This window comes from Cheilinus undulatus, linkage group 8 (genome assembly GCF_018320785.1).
Source record: "Cheilinus undulatus linkage group 8, ASM1832078v1, whole genome shotgun sequence".
Classification (NCBI taxonomy): Eukaryota; Metazoa; Chordata; class Actinopteri; order Labriformes; family Labridae; genus Cheilinus; species Cheilinus undulatus.
Window position 1 is genome coordinate 11,793,010 of NC_054872.1, and position 25,692 is coordinate 11,818,701.

Sequence of the window (25,692 nt, forward strand, 5' to 3'; positions counted from 1 at the left end):
TTTAGTGATTGAGGCATGGCCACATATACTCCTGTTTAATTCCTGCTATGGCGGTAGTGTTTGATTCAAAATGCAGAAAAAAGTGCCAATAATGATCCTGATTGCCTTTATGACTATCCTCAGAGGCATTTTTGATTGTTAGCAATGGAATAAAAAAGTTTTTCAAGGAGACAACTCACCCCTGGAACAATTATCAAATGGAAAGATCTTAAAACTCAATAGCACAAACTTTCCGCAGTGACCATAAAGTCAAATTATCTAAATATATTTGTCTGTTTTTGCCTAAGTGTGAACAGCTCACTGAATACATTAAAATTTAATGCATCAAACATGTTTAACAACTTGAGAAGGATGCGTTGGCATAGTAAGACTCGGAGACTTCTTATGAAGTTTTATCAGATTTGCAGACTTTCCAAACTGGGTAGCGTTTCTCTAAATATCGTGATTAGCGGTAACCATGACGGACAACTTGTTTGCTTTCTGCTGCCAAAATGATGCCATAAAATCCCAACATTTAAAGCAGAGAAATCACTGAATCATGTGTTTTCACCAATTCTGATTACTTTATTTTCATTAAAAACCACAGATCCATTATATTAGTACATTAAGGGACAGTTCATGTCAAACTAAATAAAGATTAGAGCAGAGGTGAACACATTCAATCAAAGTAACAGCACAAAGAAGCAGACAGTCGAAAAGCCAACCTACTAATCCCCACAGAATGCCGCTCTTATTAAAGAGAAAATAAAGTGAGATACGTTGATGAAAAGGCGGTAACCAAACACAGCAGATGAAGGCATTTTTGTCTTGCAAAAGAGTTGAGTTCTCTGATCCAGAGGTACTGTAACAGTCCTTTAACTGGAGGACGCAGAGGGACATGAAGCCCTTCTGGACGCTGCTCCCTGATTGGATGGTCAACAAAGTGTCTTTTCCTGGCGGCTTTCCACTGATTGGATGAATAAGAAGGAAAGGAAGAGTGTTTGGAGTTCACAGTGACCAGGAGCTGGCCCTGGAAGAGGAGAGAGCTTCAGTTAGTAAGAGAGGATAACTTGGCGATGCACAGCAGATGGCAAACGAGGAGGAAAAGTCGAGCTGCACGGAGAAGGTGAGCAGTAAGGTGACGTGTTTGGATTCAATTAAATACTTTATTAATGCTCTCACCACCTCATTATCAAAGGCCAACATTCTTATGGCTGTAACTCAAGATGACGATGACAACTAAAAAGGATTACAACAGAGTCTGGCAGACCGATGGTCCCATCGCAAGGATGATTGAACACTTCTGCTACCAAACACCCTAAACAGATGCTTCGTAATCCTGCAAAGCATCAAGCTTTGTATCAGAACCATTTTTCAACGAGGAGTAAACACAAACACATCTCTGAGCACACTGAAGACTTTTGGGACATCTAAATTTTGTTAGCTAACACTGAGGACTCTGTCACTTACAATTTTAAAATAAATTCAACGATTATTTACATAATTAGTCGATGAATCTAATAACTCTTTTACAAATTTACCTCAAAAGTCCAGTCACATGCAAGTATCAAGTTGTACTTATATTTGGCAAGCTAGTAGAGCAAAGCTTATTGCCATGCTGGTATGAGATGATTGATGCAAGATTAAAAAGACCAGTGCAGAGGCAAAATTAATCCATTTGTTTAATAATTGTTTAATCATATTAGTTTTATGATATATTAGATTTTCCACTATGCATACATCTTGAATTGTTTAGCTGTAGCCCCAAGTTGTGTCTTTTTTGGCAACATGTGTATACAACTGCACAAGTTCTTACAAACACTATAGGAACTGCAGATAGCTAAAGTCAAACTCAAATTATATCATCCACCAAGTTCTACCTTTTAGCTGGAGCACTAAGCTGGACATTTAACTTTGTGTGGTAGCAAACTCAGTTCACATGACGTTTAACTTAACCTTGTGGCTAACCTGGTGAAGAGCACAACATTCAAGGTTGAACAGCCTGGATCAGTTCCAACACTAGCCCTAAGCTACATTGATACAAATTGCATGTGCACTACATTTTGTCTTCAGTTGTCTAATTCATAAAGACTTGAAAGACTGAGAAGAAAGACTGAGAAGAAAGACTAGTCTAACCCCTACATGCTTGTTTTAATTCAAGTTGGTTTGTTCATAGCAGTGCAATTTCTTCACCTTTTGGATTGCATTTATAAATGTTGAAAATTCGCAAAGCCCATTTACTGTAACGGTTGTCACTTGATTTTCTACTGCATTGCATGTTAAAAGAAATTTGCATATATAGCAATATTATAACGCACCATAAACAGTCTATTCATAAATTATTCAGACCACCTCCATTTTTTCAGAGTGATAATGTTGCAGCCTGATGCTACAGTTGATTAAATTAAATTTCCCCATTAGTCTATACTCACAACCCATCATGATGAGGTGAAAACTGAATTTTAGAATTTTTTTGCAAATTTATCAAAGATAAAAACTAAACTATCCCATTAACATAAGAATTTAGACCCTTTGCAACAACTCTTAAAATCTAGCTCAGGTTCCTCCCATTTCTATGCATCGTTGCTGAGATATTTCTACACCTTGATTTGAGTCCACCTGTGGTAAATTAAACTGATTGGACATGACTTGGAAAAGCACACTCTTCTCTATAGCAGGCCTCACAGCTGAAAATCGCTGCTGGCTTTCTGTCAGTTTCAGGATAGAGTTTAAAATATTCTTACTTGTCTTTTAAGCATTGCATGGATTGGCACCTTCTTATCTGTCTGAGTTGTTGCACCAACATGCTCCAGTCAGAGCACTGAGGTAAACACACCAGATGCTTTGCACCAGGTGTTTACTGTGGCTGCTCCTAGACAGTGGAACACTTCACCTCTTAACATTAGAACTGCTTAGTCTATAGATTTTAAATCTTTGCTGAAAACTCACCTATTTGCCCTGGCTTTTAATACAAGGTGACCTTGACATTTTTATATGCATTCTCTTTAATATTGCTGGATCATTATGATTTTGAGAGTCATTTATTGTGCTTCTATTGTTTTGTCAAGAGCTGTAAAGCACACTGGTCAACTAAGGTTGTTTTTTAAATGTGCTATATAAATAAACTTTGACTTGACTTGAAAAGGCATGTCTGAGCAAAAATCAAGCCAGGTGGTCAATGGAACTGCCTGCAGAGCTCAGGGAAAGGATTGTTGTCCACCAATCTGGCTTTCATGTGTTTTGCACTGAGGAGAAGCTTCCATCTAGCTGCTCTGTCATAAAGCCCAGATCACTGGAGGGCTCAGTGATGGTTGTCCTTCTGAAACTCTGTCCCATCTCCACACAGGATCTCTGGCTCTCAGTCAGTGTGACCATAGAGTTCTTGGTTACCTCTCCTCTTAAGGCTCTTCTCCCCTGTTTGCTCAGTTTGACCGGGCAACCAGCTCTTGGGAATCCTGGTTGAGTCAAACTTCTTCTACTTGAGAATCATGGAGGCTCCTGTTGTCTTGGGGACTTTCAGTGCAATGGAATTTTTGTAGCCTTCTCCAGATCTGTGCCTGTCAACAATCCTGTCTCTGAGCTCTGCAAGCATTTCCTCTGACCTCATGGCTTGTTTTTTTGGTATAATATGCATTATTAGGGTCTGAATACTTATGTCAATGTGATATTTAACAGTTTTTTAAAAATATTTTTTTGTTTGAAATTCTGTTTTCACTTTGTCATGATGGGGTACTGAGTGAGAATAAAAATGACTTTTTTTTTTTTTGACATAACAAGTCAAGTGAAAAAAGGTCAAGGGGGTCTGAATACTTTCTGAATGCACTGTTTATTTAAATGTGCCAGAACCATCTGACAGCACCTCATATCGACTGACAAATCATACTGTATTTCATATTAAATTTATTAATTTAACTATATTTAACATTAAGTTAATAGATACATGATTTCATTTCAATTATGTATTTAAGGAGACTAATGACAAAGATTCACAGCATGGTATAACTACATCAATAAGTAATTATTAGAAAATGTCTGGACAATCCATACAGGCAACTGAATCAAAGGAGAATGCCTGTTAGCAGCATATTTCCTTAATTAGCACACTGCCATATGGTCTCTCTGAAATCCACTAAAGACGTTTAATTTTTTAGCATTCTGGACAAAAAATATTACAGAATGGAAGAGTCCCCCAGGTATTTTAGATATCATAGAAATTTCCACAGCACTGAATTGCCTTCCAGTTGGCTTGCCAGCATGATCAAATGTCTTTGGAAACAAGGAATTCTTCACCTGCAGCGCACTGATCAGCTGTTGAGATGTACAGCGGAAAAACTCAACTCGAATTCTGCGGTGGAAGCCAATAATAAAACTGCAATTTTTTAATTACTCTATCCTTGCTATAAATAATTCTAAGCAGCAAATGTAAATAACCTCACTTAAAGAGTACTGACCTTTCCCTGTAAAGTCACACAGACATCATGCCAAACAGAGTTTTGTGTGTAGTTTTAGCATGTTTAGAAACTGCTTCTTGAAACTCCCCCTCAGCTCTATGACCAGATTTTCCTCTTTTCAAGAGTCTTTTCTGCAGATAAAATCAAATGTTAGCTCGGAAATAAAACAGTCCCATTTGGATAGTACGAATACATTTCAGATGTCCATGATAAAACATCCGAATGGGTCCCTGGAATGAAAAATGTCTGGATAGGAATAAAGCACACAAGCATGTCAAGAGGAGTATAAAGCTGATAAGTAGAACAGCGTGAGGGGAAATAAAAATACTGAATGCAATTACATTTCTTCCCCATGATGGATGGATATTTATTCGTGATCGTAGGTTATATTTACTTTGTCTTCATAACAGCATTACAGGAATATAGAGGACAGCTTATAAGGCAATTGCTGACAGGTCTTAAATACAATAAGTGTTTGAAAATTACATAATGTCTCATCAACAATTCCACTGAAAGAAAGCTGCCAGATCTTTCTCACCTGGCAGGGTTCAGTAGTTGATCATCTTCTTGATCGCTTCAAAGCACTTCCACTTGTCTGGGATGTAGAAAGGCTCAAAGATGTGAGGGAAGGGGGTGTCGTAACCACAGACCCTACTGATGGGAGCCTCTAGGTTAAGGAAACATTCCTCCTGCAAGACAAAAAAACAGAAGAGGACAAATCCTCTCATTACGGGCCGAATACTGACAGTCCTTAAATATCATTTAATCAGACAGGAGGAACAATTTAACATGTTCAGACTGCAACTGCTCTTATCCTCAGGTGCCTCATTTATGAAGTTAACACAGGTAGATATAAGGGATTCATATACAGTAGGCTACTACATGGAACAAGCATGTTCAATCAAAATGTCGGTCTTTATCTCCTTGAAGCTAGGGCATATCCCTGGTTAAACCCGAGTTTATGACACTTTCAAAAGGGAGTTGATTTTAAAACAAGTACAATGAAACTCATCAATTTGACATCTTAATTTAATTTTTACTGCTTTTTTAAATTCGATGCTACAAGCTAAAACCATTCATTCAGCTCCTCAGAGCAGGCAAGTGCAGGCAGTTTGGCCAGAGTGCAACACAAACAATGACTCGTGTCTCCATATTGGCCTTTGACCTCTTCCCATGGAGACAAAACAGAATGAAGTTGGTCAAAACACTCCAAATGGGACAAACCCCCTGATGAGTTAAATGAACACACTGGAACCAAACACGCAGATTTGCAGGAACAGACCTCAAGTACCCTCTTCAGTTTCAGCTGACCTCCAAGAAACTCAAGGAACCAAAACAAAAGCATCCTGGTCAACTCCGAGGAAGTTTCACAGCACCCTTTTTGAGGGTCACAAATTGGGAAAGAACTGGCCATCACTGGCAAAGACTGCTTTGAAAAAGTATCTGGCCCCTTCCTTTCTTTTTTTTGCATATCTGTCACACTTAAATGTTTCAGATCTTCAACACATTTTTATATTAGACAAAGATAATCAGAGTAAATACAAAATGCAGCTTTAAAATGATTTCATTTATCAAGGTACAAAAGCCATGCAAATGTACCTGGCCCTATGTGACAAAATTTCCCCATAAACCCAATAACTGGTTGTGCCACTCTTGGTGTCAACAACTTCAAGCAAGCAATTGCTATAACTGGCAATGAGCCTTTCACATCGCTTCGGAGGAACTTTGGCCCACTCTTCTTTGCAGAATTGTTTTAATTCAGCCACATTTGAGAGTTGTCCAATACTAATAGCCTCTTTAAGGTCATACCACTGCATCTTAATCAGATTTGAGTCCAGACTTTGACAAGGCCGCTCCAAAAACCATCATATTGTTTTTTAAACCATTCAAAGGTAGACTTGCTGGTGCATTTCAGATCTTGGTCCAGCTGCATAACCCAAGCGTGCTTGAGCTTGAGTTCATGAACTAATAGACAGACATTCTCCCTCAAGATTTTCTGGTAGAGAGCAGCATTTGTGGTTCCATCAATTAACAAGTTGTCCAGGTTCTGAAGCAGCAAAGCAGCCCTAGACCATCCAGCTATTACTGTGCTTAACTGTTGGTATGATCTTTTTATGAAATGCTGTGTTAGTTTTACTTCCAAAAAGCTCAACTTTCTTCTTCTTAGGCTGGCCACACACTACAGGATTTTAAGCCTGATTTGCCTCCCCCAGTGATTGTGGGGGCGTATCCCGAGAGGAGCCTCATCGCAAACAACTGTTTGCCTGAATAATCCTCATGTGTGTGGTGTCAACATGATTGTTTTACTGCACCAAATTACGTCGTAGCCTCCAAAATCCCAAATCGTAAATATCAAACACCCACAATGACCAATAAGAGCGAGCAGATGGGGTAGCATCACAGCCAGATCATACGTACTTTCAGTGCTCACAACCATAAACACAACTTTAACTAAATTCCAGCCAGGATTTCATCCCGAGTCTTTCCCATGTTTTATAATTTTTGCTTCAACTGTAACGCATGCCAGGGCAACCAGTTGTGGAGGGACAGCAACTGGTTTGTTTCTTTTTTTTCTGGAGTCACGTGATCACTGAGGTCATTGGCAGGTTGGCAGGTGTGTGGTCTCCAGATCTGACAGTCTGGCTGAGTCATCAGTGTGTGTGGTCAGAGGATCAAAGATGAAAAATCTTTTGAAAATGTCCTCATTGTCCTCTTTTCTGGGTTCTTTTGTGGCTTCATGGATGAGTAATTGATGCGCCCCTGGAGTAATTGTGGTAGGCTGGCCTCTCCTGGGAAGGTTCATCACTGGTCAGAGTTTTCCCCATTTGTAGACAATGGCTCTCCCTGTCATTTGTGGATTCTCAAATGCTTTGAAATGGCTTTGCAATCATTTCCAGATAAATCTCAGTGACTTTATTTCTCATCTGTTCTTGAGTTGTTTTTTAGATCATGGCATCATGTGCTGCTGTTTGAAATCTTTAATCTACTTCATTTTGTCAGACAGTTTCTATTTAAGGGATTTCTTGATTCAACAGGTCTGGCAGTAATCAGGCCTGGGTGTGGCTAGTGAAATTGAACTCAGCCACTAATTTTGACCATGATTGTGCAGCAGTAATTGAAGGTGAAGTAAGAACATTCCCAAAAATCATTTTCTTGGCAAACTACCATTTTCCCCCAGTGCACCCTGTAAACAGAGACCTAATTACAGGTATTGTGGCTAACAGACACAATTAATCTAAAATGTGTAAAAGAACAAGTCCAAAAGTTCCTTCAAGTGTGAAAAGCATTACTGCTCAAGGAAATACCTTTTGCACCTTTTATGAACCTCTAAAGTCAGTCAGCATTATCAATATTTGAATACTTTTTCTTCTGCACAAATGGAAGGAAACTACAGACAAGCTGATAAGCAGTCTGGGGTCTCTAAATTTGGTACCGCTTGATGTTCAGTGAGGGTTTCTGTGCCTTTAGCACCGCTGAAAGCTGAATTACTGTGCAGTAGGATATGCAGTCTTCTCCATCCAGCTAATAAACAGTGATTCACCAAAATGAATGTCTGCTGAAGGAAGAGAACTAGATTTACAAAGTGTTCTTTCCATTCCACTGCTCTGTTTCTGCCTTCAATGATTCAATGAAACAGGCTGTGGCAGATCCTGAAGACAGCCGCTGTACGTCTGCTCAGGTAAAAGCCTCATCTTTCCAATATTTTCTCCCTTCATGTGCTGACAAATGTTCATCGCCTCAGGCTTTATAAAGTACATTCGGAGTTGGTTTTGCATCAAAGATGTGTATGTAAGAACTGAAAATATGAGAATGTTTTTGGATTGTGCAAGACTGAATTTGAGGAGTATATTAAAGACTGTAAGACTGATGCTACAGTATGATGTGGGCTGGACTCATGGCCTTGAAGAAGGCAACAACAAAAATATGTTATATGTCTCTGGGTCAAGATTTTTAGAGGTGAATATCAATTCTAAAAACTTGTCCCCGTGGGCTCATCCAAAAACCTTGTTTTAAAGACCCTCACACATAATTGCATGCCACAACTGGTGCAGAGTTTACAAAGGTGACTGGTGTTCTCAGCCAAGGTTCCGTCTCATCTACTGAAAAAGAAACTTTGGCATGTTGAAGTTAAACAGGAGCATACTTGAAAAGGCCTGGAGCAAAGCTTCTTGTGGATGTCATCTTTCAAAATCAACAGGCAGGTGGGAGGCCAACACGACATTCAACTCATGACGTTTGGTCATGTTCCACAAATTTGTTACATGCTTGACTGAAAAGCTTCTTTTCATTTTTACAGTATCTTTGGCATGGTGATTTGCTCTGACTAGCCTCTGTACAGGACATGTTTCAAACAGCAAACATGTCTGCATTTCTTTCTGACCCTAGCCCACTAAATTGATGAAGCTGATAATGTCATAATCTGTTTCTATCCAGAATCCAAAACCCAAGATCGTTTCTCCACCAAACCATAGACAACCAGTCAGACAGTATGAAGGGAGTTTGCCCTTTTGTCTAGGACACATCTGTAATCTCCTCTAAATACATTTACTGGAAATTGGAGCAAAGTACTGTAGTCTGACTGGCTGCCACCACAGCTGGACAGAGAACGGCCACACAACTCAGATTTCATTCAAATCAGTGTTTATCTTTTGGGAAGTGCATCATTATATGTAATAAACTTAAATGTCAAAATAAAATTATGTCAACATAGCAAGCTTGCATCCTGCAGTTGCGCATGACTTAAAAATACTTCACAGTGGGAAGTTTGTAGATGCAGTGATGATATTGTGTCTTCTGGGACAAAAATCAAGAGTTTGTCAAAAACACCCAAAAATTTGGGGTTGCAGTCAGACCGGAGTAGGAAATCACCAATATCACTTGCCAATTCAGCCAAACTTCCAGAGCATCTTGATTTGAACTGAGAACTGGCTGAAACTACTTTTATTTTCTTCCACATGTTTCCAAAGCTTCCTTGATGATGTTTCATTCCAGTAACACTTATAGCACCACTTTTGCCCTGAAAAGAGAAATTAAACCTTCAGACTTCTTTCAGATTAAAATATGTTTATGGATATTTAGTAGTACTGCTGATCATTTAGGGTCCAGATCTTGACTTTTTTGCACAAAATCATTTAAATTCTACATTTTGGGTTTAAAATATGCATAGTGATATGCACAGTGACTGCCCTCTACAGGTTAAAGCTGTCAGTGGCAACTGAAATTTCTCTACTGGCTGATCTGGTGGCAATCATCACCACAGAGCAAATACCGCTCAACAGTTTACTTCACTAGTAGCAGCTGAAAGACAAAATTCAAGGGTAACAGGGGGCTCCACCAATCACAGTTGTTGTTGTGTTACTCTGGGTTTGTGGGTCCTGTAGTGCTCTGGCCCAACAATGAGAATAATTCATGCTTTTCTTAAACAAGGCTGGGGCACTCAGATGGTCTAGTGGTAAGGTATGTGCCCCATGCACTCAGGTGTCCTGGATCGAAGTACAGCCTCTGTCCCTACTCCACTCTGTCATTCCTGTTTCTGATTCTATTTACTGTCCTCCTTAACAAAGGCAAAAATCCCCAAATACATCCTCAAAAAGAAACACACACACAAAAAACGAGAACAACAAAATAAGTGGGTTCAAAAAATCAGAGACATGCTGTGACACTCTAGGATGGTGGGTTATGTAGTGCTGTTACCCCAGATTGCAACCACATTTTTCTTAAAACTAAATGGATGATAAATGAACTTGAATCTTCCACATGGGCATAAACCATCATTTCATACTCAGGTGGTAAGTCTACCTTCAGTGGTGATGACATAATAGTGAAAAATCAAATGTTCTGAGTAACAGGGACAGTAAAAGGAGGGAGTGGGTATGTCTTATCAACCTCCCTTCTAGTGCTGTCAATGATGTTCTACGGGATTTTTTTAAACATTAGTGTAGATGCACCTCAGTTAAAACCGTGGAGTTTAGTTACACTTTAATAACATAAATAGTCCCCTTATGTACCTTGTTGCAACTTAAAAATACCTACACCAATGTTAAAAGCCAAAAACCCAATAAAAAAACTTTATTTCTGTAAGTCAACTCAAACAACAAAGGAGCCACATTTAAGCAGAGCGCAGCTTTAAAGTAGGGATGCATGTTATTGGATTTTTGCTGATATCTGATATGCTGATATTTACAGATTCGTTTTAGCTGACACCGATATTGATACCGATATCTAAATATACTTTTTGGTCAAGAAATTTCAGTCCTTTTGGACACAATCTAAGGTTTGAGGATGACCAAGGAAACAAACTTTAGTCCTTAAAAAACACTTTATGACGCGCAGATGGTCGAGTGGTTTAAGGCATGCACCATGTACGCAGATGGCCCAGGTTTGAATCCGGCCTGTGGCCCTTTGCCGTACGTCTCTCCCCTCTCTCATGCCTGTTTCTGAGTCTATCCACTGTCCTCTGCTATCTAATAAAGGCATTAAAAGGCCCAAAATAAATCTAAAAAAAAAAACACTTAAAAGTTTACAGAATAAGGATAAATAAAGAAAAAGACCTCAATTGACATAGGTCTTTTGGTTCAACCAAAAACTCAACACATTTATTAGTATATTTTAACAAAATTTACAGTCAATAGATGCTGAAATACACAGTCAAAATATGTAATTATCGGGAGAAATTTTGATATCTGCCAATACCGATATTTGCTTTTTAAGCTAATATCTGCCATTACCAATACCAAACGGATAAGATAGTGCATCCCCACTTTAAAGGCTCATTTTTGATATACATAATAAAAGAGAGTGACTATGAAGAGCACAACCTGACCAGCTGGGTCTCTATTATTGAAAAAAAAATCTTGTGTATTTTTGTCAATTCAAAAAAAAAAAAAAAAAGAAAAAATAGGAAAAGATAAATATTGGTTGTCAATTTTAAGATAATACTTTGTGTAAAATTCAGATATTTCTGTCAGAATGGTAGAACTCTTATGTAGTATCAACAGCAAAGACCTCAGACTGGTGGGGGGGAAAAAACAACTCTGAAATTTTCTTACTGCATATTCAGTACTATTTACACCAAAACAGAACTAATTTCATAAATGAAGCTGTATTTATGTGAGCAGTTTCACTCCCTGCCCTATGTTAAACATATCTACCAATCTGAGTCAAAAGAAAAGAGCCTTTATTTATATATTTATTTTATTGAAAGATGGTTAAAAGAACTAAATCTTCAGGATTTTAACCAAAGGTTTAATTTAGTGTTTATCTCCATTTCTCATCTATTAAATCACATTATCTGGTTTGTGATTATTTGGCCGCAAGCACTATTAAATTTTCCATTGTTCACAAACAAGAGCAGTTCAAGGCAATGCAAACCAAGTAAAAAGATTTCACTTTCTGATCAATGTAAGAAGTCAAAAGACTTGAGTGAGTGGACTGTACAATAAGGACTATAGTTCATAAACTGAGATATTACTCTGCACAGCATCATGCTGCTCCTTAAGGGTAAAAAACAACTAATGAGTTGATCAGGCTTTAGGCTACTGAGCATATAACGGGAATGAGCAGCAGTAGACCACCATTAAATACCTTTCATAACCCCTAACCCAACATGGTGGTATCTGTATCCAATTCTCCACTCTTATAAAGAAGCCCTCTTGTATAAACACTGCCCTTTGAAGGTAGTTTTGTGGACCCCTTGGAGGAGAAAGAAATCTTTTACAGTATGGCCTGACACCCCGGGCCTTGGGCCTCTGCTTCTCATTCAGACAAGCCTGACATGCAGCTAGTAGTCTGATTCTGATTGGAAAGGCATTTAATAGAGAACGGCTTCATCTGAAGAAAACCTTAACCAGGCTGGAGTCAGTAGTCTGTGGAGCTAGTCCCAAATCAGAATCATGACTCAGTGGGAAATGTTGGGTTGGATGTTGGGACTTTGCTGGTTTAAATTACATATAAAGGAAAGCACAACCAGGGGAGCTAAAACAACACAATCCAAAGGACAACTCTGAGACCCCCTGAGTGACAAAGATACACGATTCCCCACTGATATATCAACATGTAGAGAATAAAGTGTAGCTTTGACAACTTCAGCCTTAAAACTACAAATGACAGTTTTCATAGCTTTCCAGGTCATCAAAAACTCAAGTGAATCACAGTGGCTATGTTTTTAATACAGTGTATTTCCTTCATTTCTTTTTTATAAAAATAAACCCAAACTGCGTCCTTTAAAGTTGCTGTCTGGTCAAGTTGCTGGGTTATGGCAAGGAGAATGATTCACCATTTCTCACCATGCATCCCTGAGGCCCAGAAAAGCTTTGTCTTCAGCCACATGTTATTCTGCCAAACACTCTGCCAAGAGGCCGCCAACGGCACTCAATTAAATGATAAGGGCTGAAACTAAAGCCTGACAAACAAAACTTGCATATTGCCAATGGACTCCTCTGAGTATTATTTCTTTTTCGTTACAAGGAGATTAAATCAGTGAACAGAAATGATGGCAAACGCCTGAGGCCGATAGGTAGTAGCTGAAACCACCCTCTTCAAAAAGAGATCAGAAACAGCAGCTCTGATCCTGATTTCCTACTGGAGGAGAAACTCCTGATTTTAATTTCTTAATCAAAATATCTGCAGACTTCAAGCTCAGAGTACACGTCATCCTAGTTTTATGAGTCAGTGTGGCTTGTGACTTCAATCTGCTGTCTGGAGGGAGGTGAAACATTCAAACAACCATAGCAGCCTTGGGTGCCTAGAGAACTTTTTGTACGCATGAAAGAAGTTTTTGGTATTGATTCTACTTGGTGAATTGCTGACTGAGATTCAGGTCAGTTACAATAAGTTTATAACCTGGAACAAAGGAGCCCGCAAACCTCCTCAGGCTCTAGGCCTGTGCTCACAGAATTAATATGGCCATATATGCTGTGACGGCAGTTTTAACACACATGCCCCCCCATGATAACCTGACACACCAGATGGATGTGTTTCACACATTCATCTGGGAAACCTTCAATACTAAGCGTTTGGGAAAGGGCAGAGAATTTGAAAAAAACTTGGAGTGTGATTGGATGAATGTTCTGTCTGTCACATCTGTACAGGCCAATCAGAGCAACAAAACACGTGATGTAGCTGCGACCAAGGTGCGCGTGAGCAACTACTGAGGAATAATGCGAACCATGGCAACTATAGACATGTCAGTACACGACTTTTGTCATTTTTGAAAAGAAAACAACTCACTGCTGTTCTTTGTTCTTCTTTTTAACAAAGAAATATCATCAAGTTCTGATAAAACTGGCGTTTTAGCAGCATCCACGCTAAGCTCTTTCCCCGTAGTTGCACCAGCGGGCGTATCCATCTGCTTTGCAAGGTTACCCCCATGATGCAGTTAACAGAAAGTCAGTCATAGGACTGCACGATGTAGTCCCAGCACATATCTCACTCCTCAGAGCTAAACATGTTAGTACTTAGACTGACATCATGGATAGTGTTTGTCTAAAGTCAGCAGGCTAAAAGCAAACATACTGGATTATTTCGGGTTTCTCTAAACAGCTGAAAGTCTGGAGTTGGACATGAGTCGTGCAAGCTGTAAGAAGGTAAAGCACTTCAGAAAACCAATCTTCATTGACACACAACACCAGGCTCATTAGCGGTTAGCAACAACAGCTAAGCTCACCCGGCTAATCTGTGTAATCTCAACCATCACTGAATAGGGCTGTAAACTCAAAGTTTCGCTCAACTTCAGATAGGGAGATCATAAGCAGCACATTATGCTTTATTTGTTGATATGAGCTGAAAAGTGGCACTGAAAAAGGCTTCAGACAGCTGCTGCAGTCCCCATTACTAATGGTTTTTTAATCCCCACTTGTCCGATCATAAAAGAAACAGCGGTGCTGTTTCATGCAGAAGTAAAGCAAAAAGTAGTTCTTAAATATTAAAGTGGGCTATAGTAAAGTGAAACCAGAGTTACATGTGAAGTATAAAAACAACAGGAGAGAAAACAGAAAGACAAAGCTAACTATCTTTGTGTTTGAATTCATTAATAGGGATGAGTATTGAAAACGGGTACCAAAACATCTGATACCTACTGAGCCAAATTACAGCACAGCTACCGATACTTCATTTTGATACCCTACCACTCTATAAAAGGCAAGAAATGCATTATGAATGTTGTGTGATTTATGTTTGAAGTTACACTGGTTTCCTTTTATAACCCATGTTTGACTTCTTATAAAAGATATTTTTACAAATCATTCATGATACCCAGACATCTTTTATTCTCCTGCTGACTTTCAACACACGTTTTTTACAACTTGACTATCCTAATTTACATGGAGCTCTAATGATCTGCATTAACCTGGTTTAAAGTGTAAAAACCTTTAAACTACACCTCTTCTGTTATCCTCTACAATAAAGAACAGCTGCTGTAGTGAATCCAGTGTAGGAAATGTTTATTACTTTATGTTTATTACCCGTATCGTATTGTGGCCTCTGTATTGTGATGCCTACCGTATTGTGTGGCTGCGGGAAATGCCCAGCCCTATCAGAGGCACAACCAAAAAAGGACTTACAAGAAAAACTGACGAGTCAGCGCTCAGAAATTCCTTTAAGCATCTTTTCCTTTGGCAGTGTTTTTGAAAAACATTGTGTGTTGCTTGGTGAAAACAAAACGTCTTTTCACATCTCATTTAATACCATCAACAGTAGTTAGAACTAAGCAAAGCACATGCAGAGTCTGTGACTCCTGCATGTAAATGCACATGCTACAGGTGACGCTGTTGCAGTCACAGATACGCTGGCATGAAGTTTGAGGCAGACACCAAACATCAGGAGGATCTTTAGTGAGTGTATTCCTGCTATCAACAGCACCTCAACCCTGCACTTGTTATTGTGTGGCCACTTATACAGTCCATTTATGGCACTGACATGTCACAGCTAACATTTAAGTTTCAGGTGAGCGCTGCAGTGCATGACAGCCATGATCAGCTTGACTTCATGATCCAAATAAGAAGAAAATGCAATTATCTGATTATAATGTTGCTAGTATACATTAAAAGACACTGCATTTACCTTGCCCCTGAGTTTGCCTTGGCCAGCTATAGGTGACGTGCTCGCCAGCGTATCATATGTAGAGTGTGGTTGCTCAGCTTGCCTCATACTGATAATGCATCGCAAATGCAAAATAGATCGACTCGGCACAACTGTCAAACCTCAATCCTGAGTCCAGTCTTGAGTCTTTGAGGTTCAAATCTCAAGTCATATTCATGTATGACCTAGGTGTGCCTAAAGTCCAAGTCTTGGGCTGGAGTCCCCATCTCTGACCTGTATCTTTTGAGCTGTTAGATTTCTACCCTCGCTTTGCTTGTTCTGTGACCGACTTTCATTACCACAGCAGGATCAGCAAAAGTGACACCTCAAAATATGACCAGAGGAGATGTCTTGATAAGAAGGCAGCAGGCATATTGGAATTTATTACTTGAATTCACAACACTTCCTATCAACAGAGACTGAAAATCCAAATGAAATGTGACAAAAACTTTATTTAAGAGGCTCTCTCAGGGAGTTAGCATGCATGTTCAGTCTGAGTCATTTCAAAAACAAAGGTACCAACAGAACCAGTGGAACTTTTGCTGTCCAACGAGTGAATCAGATTGCCTGAGCCATATGAAAACTGCAGCTCAATGCAATCAGTGAACAGACTAACAACTTACATCATCCGTACACAATGTGAAAACATGGAAACATGAAAGTTAAGGGGATGACTCATCAGCCAGTCAAGTTCCCACTTACAGAGGAGAGAGTAACTGCAGGCTGAGAGACAGTGATGAGAGGATGCACTGATTTTACTGTTAAGAGTTCATGAAAATTAACAAAGAAAGAGCTCAGGGTAACACATGCAGAGTTTTGTCAACATTTAAAACCCAAAATCATGAAGAGGAGGGTGTTAAGTAATTCTTAATGCAAAGAGCCCACCTGGAAGAAAACAACCAAAATACCGAGAAGTATTATCTCACTATGCAAAAATAGACGTAATAAGTGTGATGTGACGAGGATGACTTTTCATTTAACCATGTCACACTTGGTTAAGAATTTGTCATCAGCTGTCTCTGGTATGTGTTGGTTACAGTGACCAAGCCTTTGTATCGACAGCTAGAAGCAATATTTCATGAACCTTATAAAGGTAGTTAGAGCTACAGTATGAAAAATTTTAGATGAGTAACATGGGCTTACAAAATACACTGTGTGACTACGTTCACAATCCTTAAGAGTGACGCTGATGTCCTCTAGGCTCTTTAACATGTCCTTTCTTTGACTTGACAGCAATGAGCCCTATTACTAGGTAAACACTGATGATTATGTGGGTCATCCACACCAGTGGCTCCCAACCTTTTTTCCTTTGAGCCCCCCCACTTCTATCTAGAAAACTTAGGCCCCCCTAAGACTAACAGTGATACTTTGTGGCCAAAATTAACACAAATTTTAATCATCATCATTGATTAATCATTTTAATCAACAAAAATGATTTTACCCAAAAGCCATTGTATAATTTTTTAAGAGTTATACCATGATTTCTGTTAATACATGCAGTCCAATTTAAACAACCTCATGGCAGACAGTGCCTCGCGCACCCATGAGCTCTCTGGCGCCCCCCTACGGGCATCCCAGACCCCAGGTTGAGAACCAAGGACTTACACCACTTACGCTATAAAATCCTTGTTAACTTGAAATAATAGCACATTTTCAAAATGCTGTTTTTCAGAGGATGTAAATTATCAGATAATAAAGCTTAAAATGTATTCAAAATTCTGCTTTTTTTTTTTTATCCTGTAGCTTATTAGTAGTGCTTTTATCAGCTGATGTAAATAATGTAAACACACAAAAAAACTGAAACAAAGACAACATTGATTTGTGCCTGAACTGCAAAATAAATAAAAATTGGTAAAATGTGCAAAAAAAGGATTTCTCAGAAACTCAGGGGAAAAATGATGCAATCACCAACCAAAAGCCTTTATTAAAGCTGTCGTGCAGCAGGTGTTCTGGTTTAATAGGTAAACATATTAACTGATGACTAAGCTAAAACTGATAGAGCCAGACATAGTTACAACACTTGTTAAAAAACATAATATTTCCCTTATATCTAAGATATACTCAGCAAGTATAAATGTAATGAAAAACTAAACAGAAGGGCTCATTAAGTTTTTGATGTATTCTTGTGAAAATCACGGATAAATTCGACCTACTGGCACCAGTGAACAAAGTTATTCCTTAAATCATAACACCAATCTTCGACATGACAATAGATCCTGTCATCTTTATTGTCCACGTTGGTCAGTAATTGTTGGCATTTCTTTTTTTCTTGAGTAGTCATACGTGAGCTTAACCCTCGACAGCCCACATACCACTTTATTCTCGTTTACTCCTTTGGAGAACTGCTGCTAACTACTGTTAGCCGTTAGCCACCAACAAGCGACTGATTGTTGACATTGGGTGAAGGGTCAGAGAGGAAGGCTGCAACCATTAACTGAAGCTAAAGAGGTCTCCAGTGGCGGGAGGTCCGTTACAATTTAAAAGAGCATTATAGACAGGGATTTCAAGCACGTGTTCATAAAAAATGATAGGTAATTAATTTAACCAACTAGTAAATCAATGTTTAGTAGTAGTTCAAATTAATTTGTTTGGAATACATTTAAATTCAATTCATTTTTGTATTTTTTGTGCTTTTTAATAAGAGGAGCTGGGTGGTTTACTACAGCTTCATGTGACCTTACACATTATACCAACATTGTTAAATAAATACATATATCGGAATCAGTATCGGTATCGGCACATATCTATCGGAAAAAAAGTGGATCGGTGCATCCCTAGTTTGAACCGCTCCTAAAGTAGGCTACTAATGGTGGGCAGTCAATCGGTATCAATGTCATAAAAGGTATCATTTCTGCCATGTCATGGATTTTTGCAATTCCATCATCACTGGCTCAAATGCGTGCATTGAATAGTAGTGCTCATGTGAGGAATATGTGATGCTGTCACAAACGTAGCAAAGAAAAGTGTCAGACAACGGCTCAGTCAGAGTCCAGTCAGCAGCGTGTTTTGCTCTGGCATTACGAGCAGCTTGGTAACTAACTGGGCACTCACTTGTGCTGTTGTACTTAATACAGCGAACAGGTAACAGCTACATAGCGACTACGCTCCCTTTGCAAAGCGTATCTGTCAGTCTGTCTTGGGCCAGTTCTGCAGCAATTCAGCTTAAACAACTGTTTAAAGATGTGTTCAAACTTGTGACTTGCATGATGTACATGTCGAGCCAACAAAGTGGGCAGTGGTGTTAAATGAAGTCAGAGATACAGCTGTAAATACTACAGCCACATAAATTCGCCAGTAGAAGTTAAATTAATGATAGACACGCTACTTGCAACAATTCCTTCACAATAAAAGTCTGTAGTTTTTACTATTTCTTGATTGATTTTATTGTGAATGCCCCAGATAGGAAATATGGTATAGCCAAAAACACCTTGACAAACCTCAGCATTGCAGAAGTTAAACTTAAAACTAAAGGAGCAGTTACAAAGAATTTAACGCGGAGACTCATTTAAAACATTATTCTGTGGTCTTAAGCTTAGACATGAGTTGAGTATGCATCACAGGTTTGCTTTAAGAGGTGTTGGAGGTTTGTAGCACCTGAATATGCATCTTAATTAGCGATGCAAGATATTATCGGCCTGATATCAGTATCAGCAGATATAAGCTAAAAAACGCAAATATCAGTATCTGCAGATCACAAAATTTCTGATGATATATACATCCAATATTTTGGCCGTGAATATCAGCATGTATCAACTGTAAAATTTGGCTATATATACTAATAAATTAGTGGAGTTTTAGGCTGGACCAATGGACTTATGTAAGTTGAGATTTTTTTTCTTTTTTCATCCTCATTCTTTAAACTTTAAACTGTGATTTAAAAAAAACATTTCTTTTTTCAACCTCAAACCTTAAAATGTGTTCAAAGGAATTAATTTTTAGTTACGTAACATACATTTAAATATCACCCAGGCAGGCTTTATTACTTATATTTAGCACACTTAGCCAACATGTCAGGTCACTCTGAATTGTTGTTAACATTGCAGGTTAGGTGCCACACCCCTGTTGCATCTGTGCACCAAAAGGTGGAGACAATCCAAAGTCATTATAGCCGATACATTATATTGTCACCTTTTGTAATTGTTAAAAACACGACTGCCTCCAGTCAAAGAAAGGCTGAGTCAAGCAGTTGAGTACGGAAGCAGACAGCCTGGTAGTTGTTTTTATGTTTGGTGTTTCATTTAAAATGTTCTGGGCTCGCGCTGAGCCTCCTTGAGTGTATGGCACCTCAGGTAACCACCTATACCTGATGGTACAGCTGTACAATATTTAAGGCCAAAATATGATTTATCCTTCCTATATGAATAGCTGCTATATCATATCTCATCACTGTAAGCAGATATCTGCTGATATCATAAGTCCTTAATATAACTTTTAAAACTTAAGGAATCAGGATGTATTAAAAAAAAAAGACTTTGGCTGGTACTGGTCTTCTCACCTTGGCTAAAACACAGCAAACCAATTCATATCTGATTTTCTTTAATCTGCTGATGCCAATACTGATACTGATATCATGCCAATAATTCTGTGCATTCCTATTTCAAGCACCAAGTTTGAACAGCATAGAAAATGGGAAGTTCCAATAAGGTTTCAAGGACTTAGAGAAGCTGTCCTCTGTTGTCCATGTATACTTGTGTATTTATCCCTAACAAACTATAAATTAATTAATTAATAAGTGTATTTTTGCAATGGGGTTGGTTTAAAAAAATATGGGAGCTATAACTCTTCTCCAATTTTGATGTCTGCAGAATCCACAGGGCTTTAAACAGTAAATAAGTTTCCCTTTCATCCAGTTCAGCACCGTTGCCTGCCCCATGGTTTTAAAAGTCTTGCTCTGGGGCATTCAGTGTAAGGCTATTTTAACTTTGTTACAAAGGTTGGCTTTTATTGACTAAACCATTGCAACCTATTAGGTCCAACACCTTTGAAGACCTTCTTCTACCCCTGAGAGCTGCAGATCCCAATAAAAGATCATCAAATGGAGTATGTTACAGTAGAAAGAGCACACTCACCTGTACTGTCGAGCTGATTTCAGCAGCAAAGCCTCCGGTTATTGGTGCCTCATGACTGATGAGCAGACGTCCGGTTTTCACAACTGACTGTAAAAAAAAAAAAAAAGAAACATGCAGATAATCTATAAGGGTTTGCTGTTACTCTGCTTTTCAAGCAAACAGTGTTTCTTGTTAACATCGTTGGCATTTCCAGCAATGCTGAAAGGGCATGCTGGCCAAATCATGCACATCATAATTATGGGAAGATAATGGGAAAGACTTTAACAATTCTACCAAGAAGCAAAATGCTTTCACTGCAGGCTTTGGTCTAAATATTTAAGAAGCAGTGATGTATGCTTGCTTTGTCATACATGTTTGCAGAGCTGCAACTGTAACAACGGGAGGTGACATGTTTAGGCTGCACATGAGCCAGGAGATGGGTGTTACCAAAGAAAGCTAGCTTGAAGACTGCCTGCTGTGGTTTTCTATATCTGATGCCATTCTCTGGCTGCATGTGCTGTGTCCCTGTGTGAGTGCATGTATAAAATGGATATGACACAACTGTATGAGCTGCAGAGGGCTGATTTTAGGCTGGTACACAGGGCCAATGGGACAATCATGGACATTAGAGGTCTCGGACTCCCAGGCATTTGCATTTGGGTTTTCTATAACCTGACATTACTGCAGAAAGATGCCTCTGCTCCACCCGTTATCTACCACAGCACTAAACCGATACTATACTATAATCTCATCCACTGGCCACTGGTCCAGACCAAAGCTATGTCTGTTCTTTGCAACTTCAGCAAAGCTCTCCTCTCCACTACACGGTCATTGCCTTTCAGTTTTGCTTCTTTGAGTGGAATCCCTATGCGTTGATTTTCCACTAAAATATCAGCACTGAACTATAAAATCTTGTTTAAACACCAGGGGGTAAATATCAGATACCTCCCCCCTGAAAGCCACAAACCAAGTCAAACAGCCACCGTAACTAAACCATGAAGCAGCTAAAATTAAGCATCCCATGTCCCCATGGCACGGTAAATTACGCCTGGCGTTTTTTTCCCTTTAAAATGGACCACATAGTACCAAACACAGGGACATTCTGGGGCTCCAAGTTGATACTAAAAAGATAAATGTTTACATTTCCGAGGTCCTGGGTTTGGCTGTGAAAGACTAAATAACTGTGGCAAACTGTACCACTATAACATAGTATTGGGAGCTAACTGAACTAAATCCGCACTGTTACTCTAGGACACTCAAACATGCACCTTCCTGGTGGGGCACACCTAAAGAACCTGAGCTATTTAGAAGCAGGAATTTATTTATCAAACATCTATTTAGAAAAGCTAAATTCAATACGCATGCTAGCCCACAGACGATAAATATTAAGCAATGCTAGTCCAGCTAAGGGGAATGAGTTCAAATTCACTGATTATATGACACTTTGTTCAGGAATGTGGAAGTTAATAGCAACACTGTAGGACAATAACAACAGCTGGCAATCTGCACAGTGAGGAGGAATCAAGCGAGGGGTTGAGAGGAGGGCGATGTCTTGATATGACATGTTGCTGTGAGGTTCATCTCGGCGTGATGACTCATACAGGTGCGGTGCTGTCCAATCTTTCCACCCCGCCCTGATGCTGAACCCAGTCCTCATCTTACGCTCACACTCTACAAACAAGGACTCCGTAAACGTAACATCCAATTTACACCGTGACACCAGCATCACCCTGATATCCCTGATGGTCATTTCCCTGAGGGGACACCCATCACAGCAATCGCTGCATCAGGAATGCATTCCTCAGATGCTTTTGACACAAAAGAAGCCTGTCACTGTTTTTACAATATCGTGGGATAGAATTTCAGACTCCAGGGCCTGGTGAAAACTCCTGACCCAGTTCATAGACTTGTTCCAAAATCCTTTAGCCCCAAAACAAGCGATGATCACCAGCAAAGTTTCTACTGCTTCAGAAGGCTACTCTATAGACGTTCTGCTGCATACCAGTGCATAATATGAAAAAATGCTTGAAGACAGCAAAACGCTTCAACATCTGTGATAGCAGACCGACACACTGTGTACTGGAACAGAAATTGGTGCAGTCCATATTAAGAGATTTAGTAGCAACATTTCAGTAAGTATTAGAAATGGTTAGTTAAGCCAAAATATTTTCTCGCTGTACTGCTGATCTAGTAGGGGTCCTGCCAAGGATGACAAATTATTTTTGAATATTCAACCAGACAACTTATTTTTAAAAAAGGAAAAAGAAATCAAAGATTTTGTGTTACTATCATCCCCATTATTTTGTGTTGTTACCACTAGACAGTGGATGACGGGCATCTGAAAGCGGTTTGTGACCTGCCATTAAATAACAAAGTAAGAGAAAGGAGGTAAGATTAGTTGCGCAACTGTAAAGTTACACTGTAGAGATGCCCCAAAAATGACTCTTGTTCTGATGCACTTCAGAAATGTCATATTTTACCTAAAAATGATCAGTTTTATGTAAATCATCATCTTCCCATGGGACGACTGCTCTATCATGGAGATGTTGAGTAGAAATTTTTAACGAACCCTGTGGTTTTTTTCTTTATATCTGACAGGAGCAAACCGGGGACATGAACAACTGGCTGAACGCCACTTCTCTCAGAACAGGATTCATAGAGGAAAAAATACAAGTATAGAGGAGTTTTACATTTGGTTAAAGTTCTTTTTAGTATCTTTTGAGAGCCTATTGGTTTTGAGGTTGGTGTTTGTTAGATCTATTTGATTGCAACCTTCACATTTGGGGCCAAGGTCCTGGAATACAGATCAAAGTCCTGTTCCATAAGGACCTGGTTCTGCCTTTTACAAAACTAGGGATGCACAATATTATCAGCCTGGCTTATACAAGCTTAAAAAAGTGAAATATCAGTATCTCAGATATGAAATTTCTGCTGATATTTATGAAAGATGTTTTGGTCACAAAAATCTACCTTCACCTGCTGTAAACACTGGTTGTAAGAACAGTTAAATTAATGCAGTTTTAGGCAGGACCAACAGATCTGCTTAAGCTAGTCTTTATTCTTCATTCCTTGTCATCTTCATCTTTATGTATTTGTTTGGGTTTTGTTTGAATATGTTTTCAACTCTCTCCTTCTCCCACATCCTACAATATCACTCATAATATTATCATAGGAATAATATCATCTTTCACTGACCCCATTATATTTTAGATTTTATAATCATCTACTGTAACTGCCATTCTAGATCTACTTCTCATTTTCTTTCTTTCATTTTTGTCATGTTTCCTCTGAATTCACATTATGCCCTTCCATTCTTGTTTGAATGTACAGAGTTCCTCTTCTGCTTTGACACCTGATGTTTATTTTTCCGTAAGTTTTTGCTCTTGCTGTGTGTAAAGCACTTTTTAAACAACTGTTTTTCAAAGTGCTATATAAATAAAGTTATTATTATTAGTTATCATTCTTTAGAATTTATCCATGTGTTTATCTTCAAATTTAAAATGATGTGTCTTAAGGACTGAAGTTTTAAGCCAGGACAACACTTAAATATCTGTATCAATATTAGTAACAGCAACATTTAATTTGGAAATATTGGCATATCATGCATCCCTATTTAAAACCCAACAACTAACAAGTGATCAAGCAATCAATCTTTGTTTGTATAATGCCAATTCAAGTTATATAAAGACTTTACAAATAGTGCAAGTCTAGACTGCACTCTCTGATACAGCCAATTATAATAAATCCCAGACAAACCTTTTATAATAAAGGACCTTGAGCTGGTCCTGTAATATGACATTAAATCTCAAGTTGAGTCATACCATTAAAGTCAAATCAGTGGAATACAAAATTTCCAGCCAAAAATATGTAACCACATCGTTTTTTTGAGTCAAACTAAAATAAAAAGCAGAGTCTTTGACAGATGGCTTGAGAAGAACGTCAACTCTATGCAACTATATGTCAGTCATTCCCTCCCCTCCATCCACAGTACCTATGGTAGGACCTCTCAAACTACTTATGAAGTCCTGATAGTTAAAAACCTTAATGCAATGATGAAATCGATGCTGAAACAAGATGAGTAAAACTTACCTACCTAATCAAAGGAGTTGGTATATGATTGGGAAACGGCTAAAGCCTGGTTCAGATTTGGTGCGTGTCTGCAGTGTATGGCTGCCACACATGTTCCACTTCATACCTGTGCTGCATGCCCCTATTGTCAAATCCCTGTCTTTCTCCATAAGAATGAAAAACTACACCAGACCTTCTATACACCTAGTTTGAAATGGTTGATTGGCAAAAGTAAATACATCGTCAGCATGATGTGTTCAGATGTAATTTCAAGAAAAGAAAATAAAGTTGTCGAAAAAATCTTAAACAAAGAAAGTTGTTGGGAGGATTTCTTTAAACTTGGCAATAAAAAAAATGTACAGTTCTCTTAAAATACAGGCAGCCAATTAAACAACGTTTTTTATGATAACAGAATGCATCAATAAGGATGGTGCTGAGAAGGACTCTGCTTTTTATGAGGTATCAATAAGGGTATAAATATGATTATAAAAACTTCAAACCTCAGATGTCTGACTAGTCCATTCACGTCACCGTCTGAGGTTAAATGACACACAGTCAAAGGAAACTTGCTTGCACAGAGTCGTTTTTACGTCTCTGACTGTGACAGCACTCTAGAGTCTACATAGTAATTGTGGCTGTAGCATTTAACCCGGCAGCTTCCGGTTGCTGGATTGGTTTTCAGGAGACAGAACTGTTCAATCTCATGCGTGGTTTGACCCCTTTCTCAAAGGTCATTCAGTCATCTGAGCCTGCAGCAACCTCTCCAAGTTGGTTAAATTAGGACCTGAAATGGGGGCAGAGTAGTTCCTTCAAGGACAGCAGGGGAGACACGGGATGTCAGTCGGACACAATGAGAAGATGACCAGTTAGACGTAAGCAAAGCTGGAAATTATATGCCTTTTGTAAGGTTAGAACAGTCAAATATGTCCTGAATCTTTCATTTTAACTTCAGAAAGACTAGTCTGCAGGTCAGTGTCTTTGTAATCCTTTAACACCATGTGCTTGTTGTTGAGTTTATTACTGAGTGGTTGCGAATAAAACCGCCTCCTCTCACTAAAATAAGAGCCTTT

General features: G+C 38.9%; 1 protein-coding gene across 1 annotated transcript in view; it reads right to left on the reverse strand.

Annotated features, from left to right (window-relative positions):
- Positions 1-550: 550 nt before the first annotated feature.
- The window catches only part of bckdhb (branched chain keto acid dehydrogenase E1 subunit beta), a 98,182-nt gene continuing 73,040 nt past the window's right edge, over positions 551-25,692 (reverse strand). The window contains exons 9-11 of the mRNA XM_041792578.1: positions 20,576-20,662; positions 4,969-5,119; positions 551-1,009 (exon numbers count right to left, since the gene is read on the reverse strand). Of these exons, the coding sequence (XP_041648512.1) occupies positions 4,979-5,119; positions 20,576-20,662 (228 nt within the window). The 3' untranslated portion in view covers positions 551-1,009; positions 4,969-4,978. The remainder of the gene's footprint in view (positions 1,010-4,968; positions 5,120-20,575; positions 20,663-25,692) is intronic.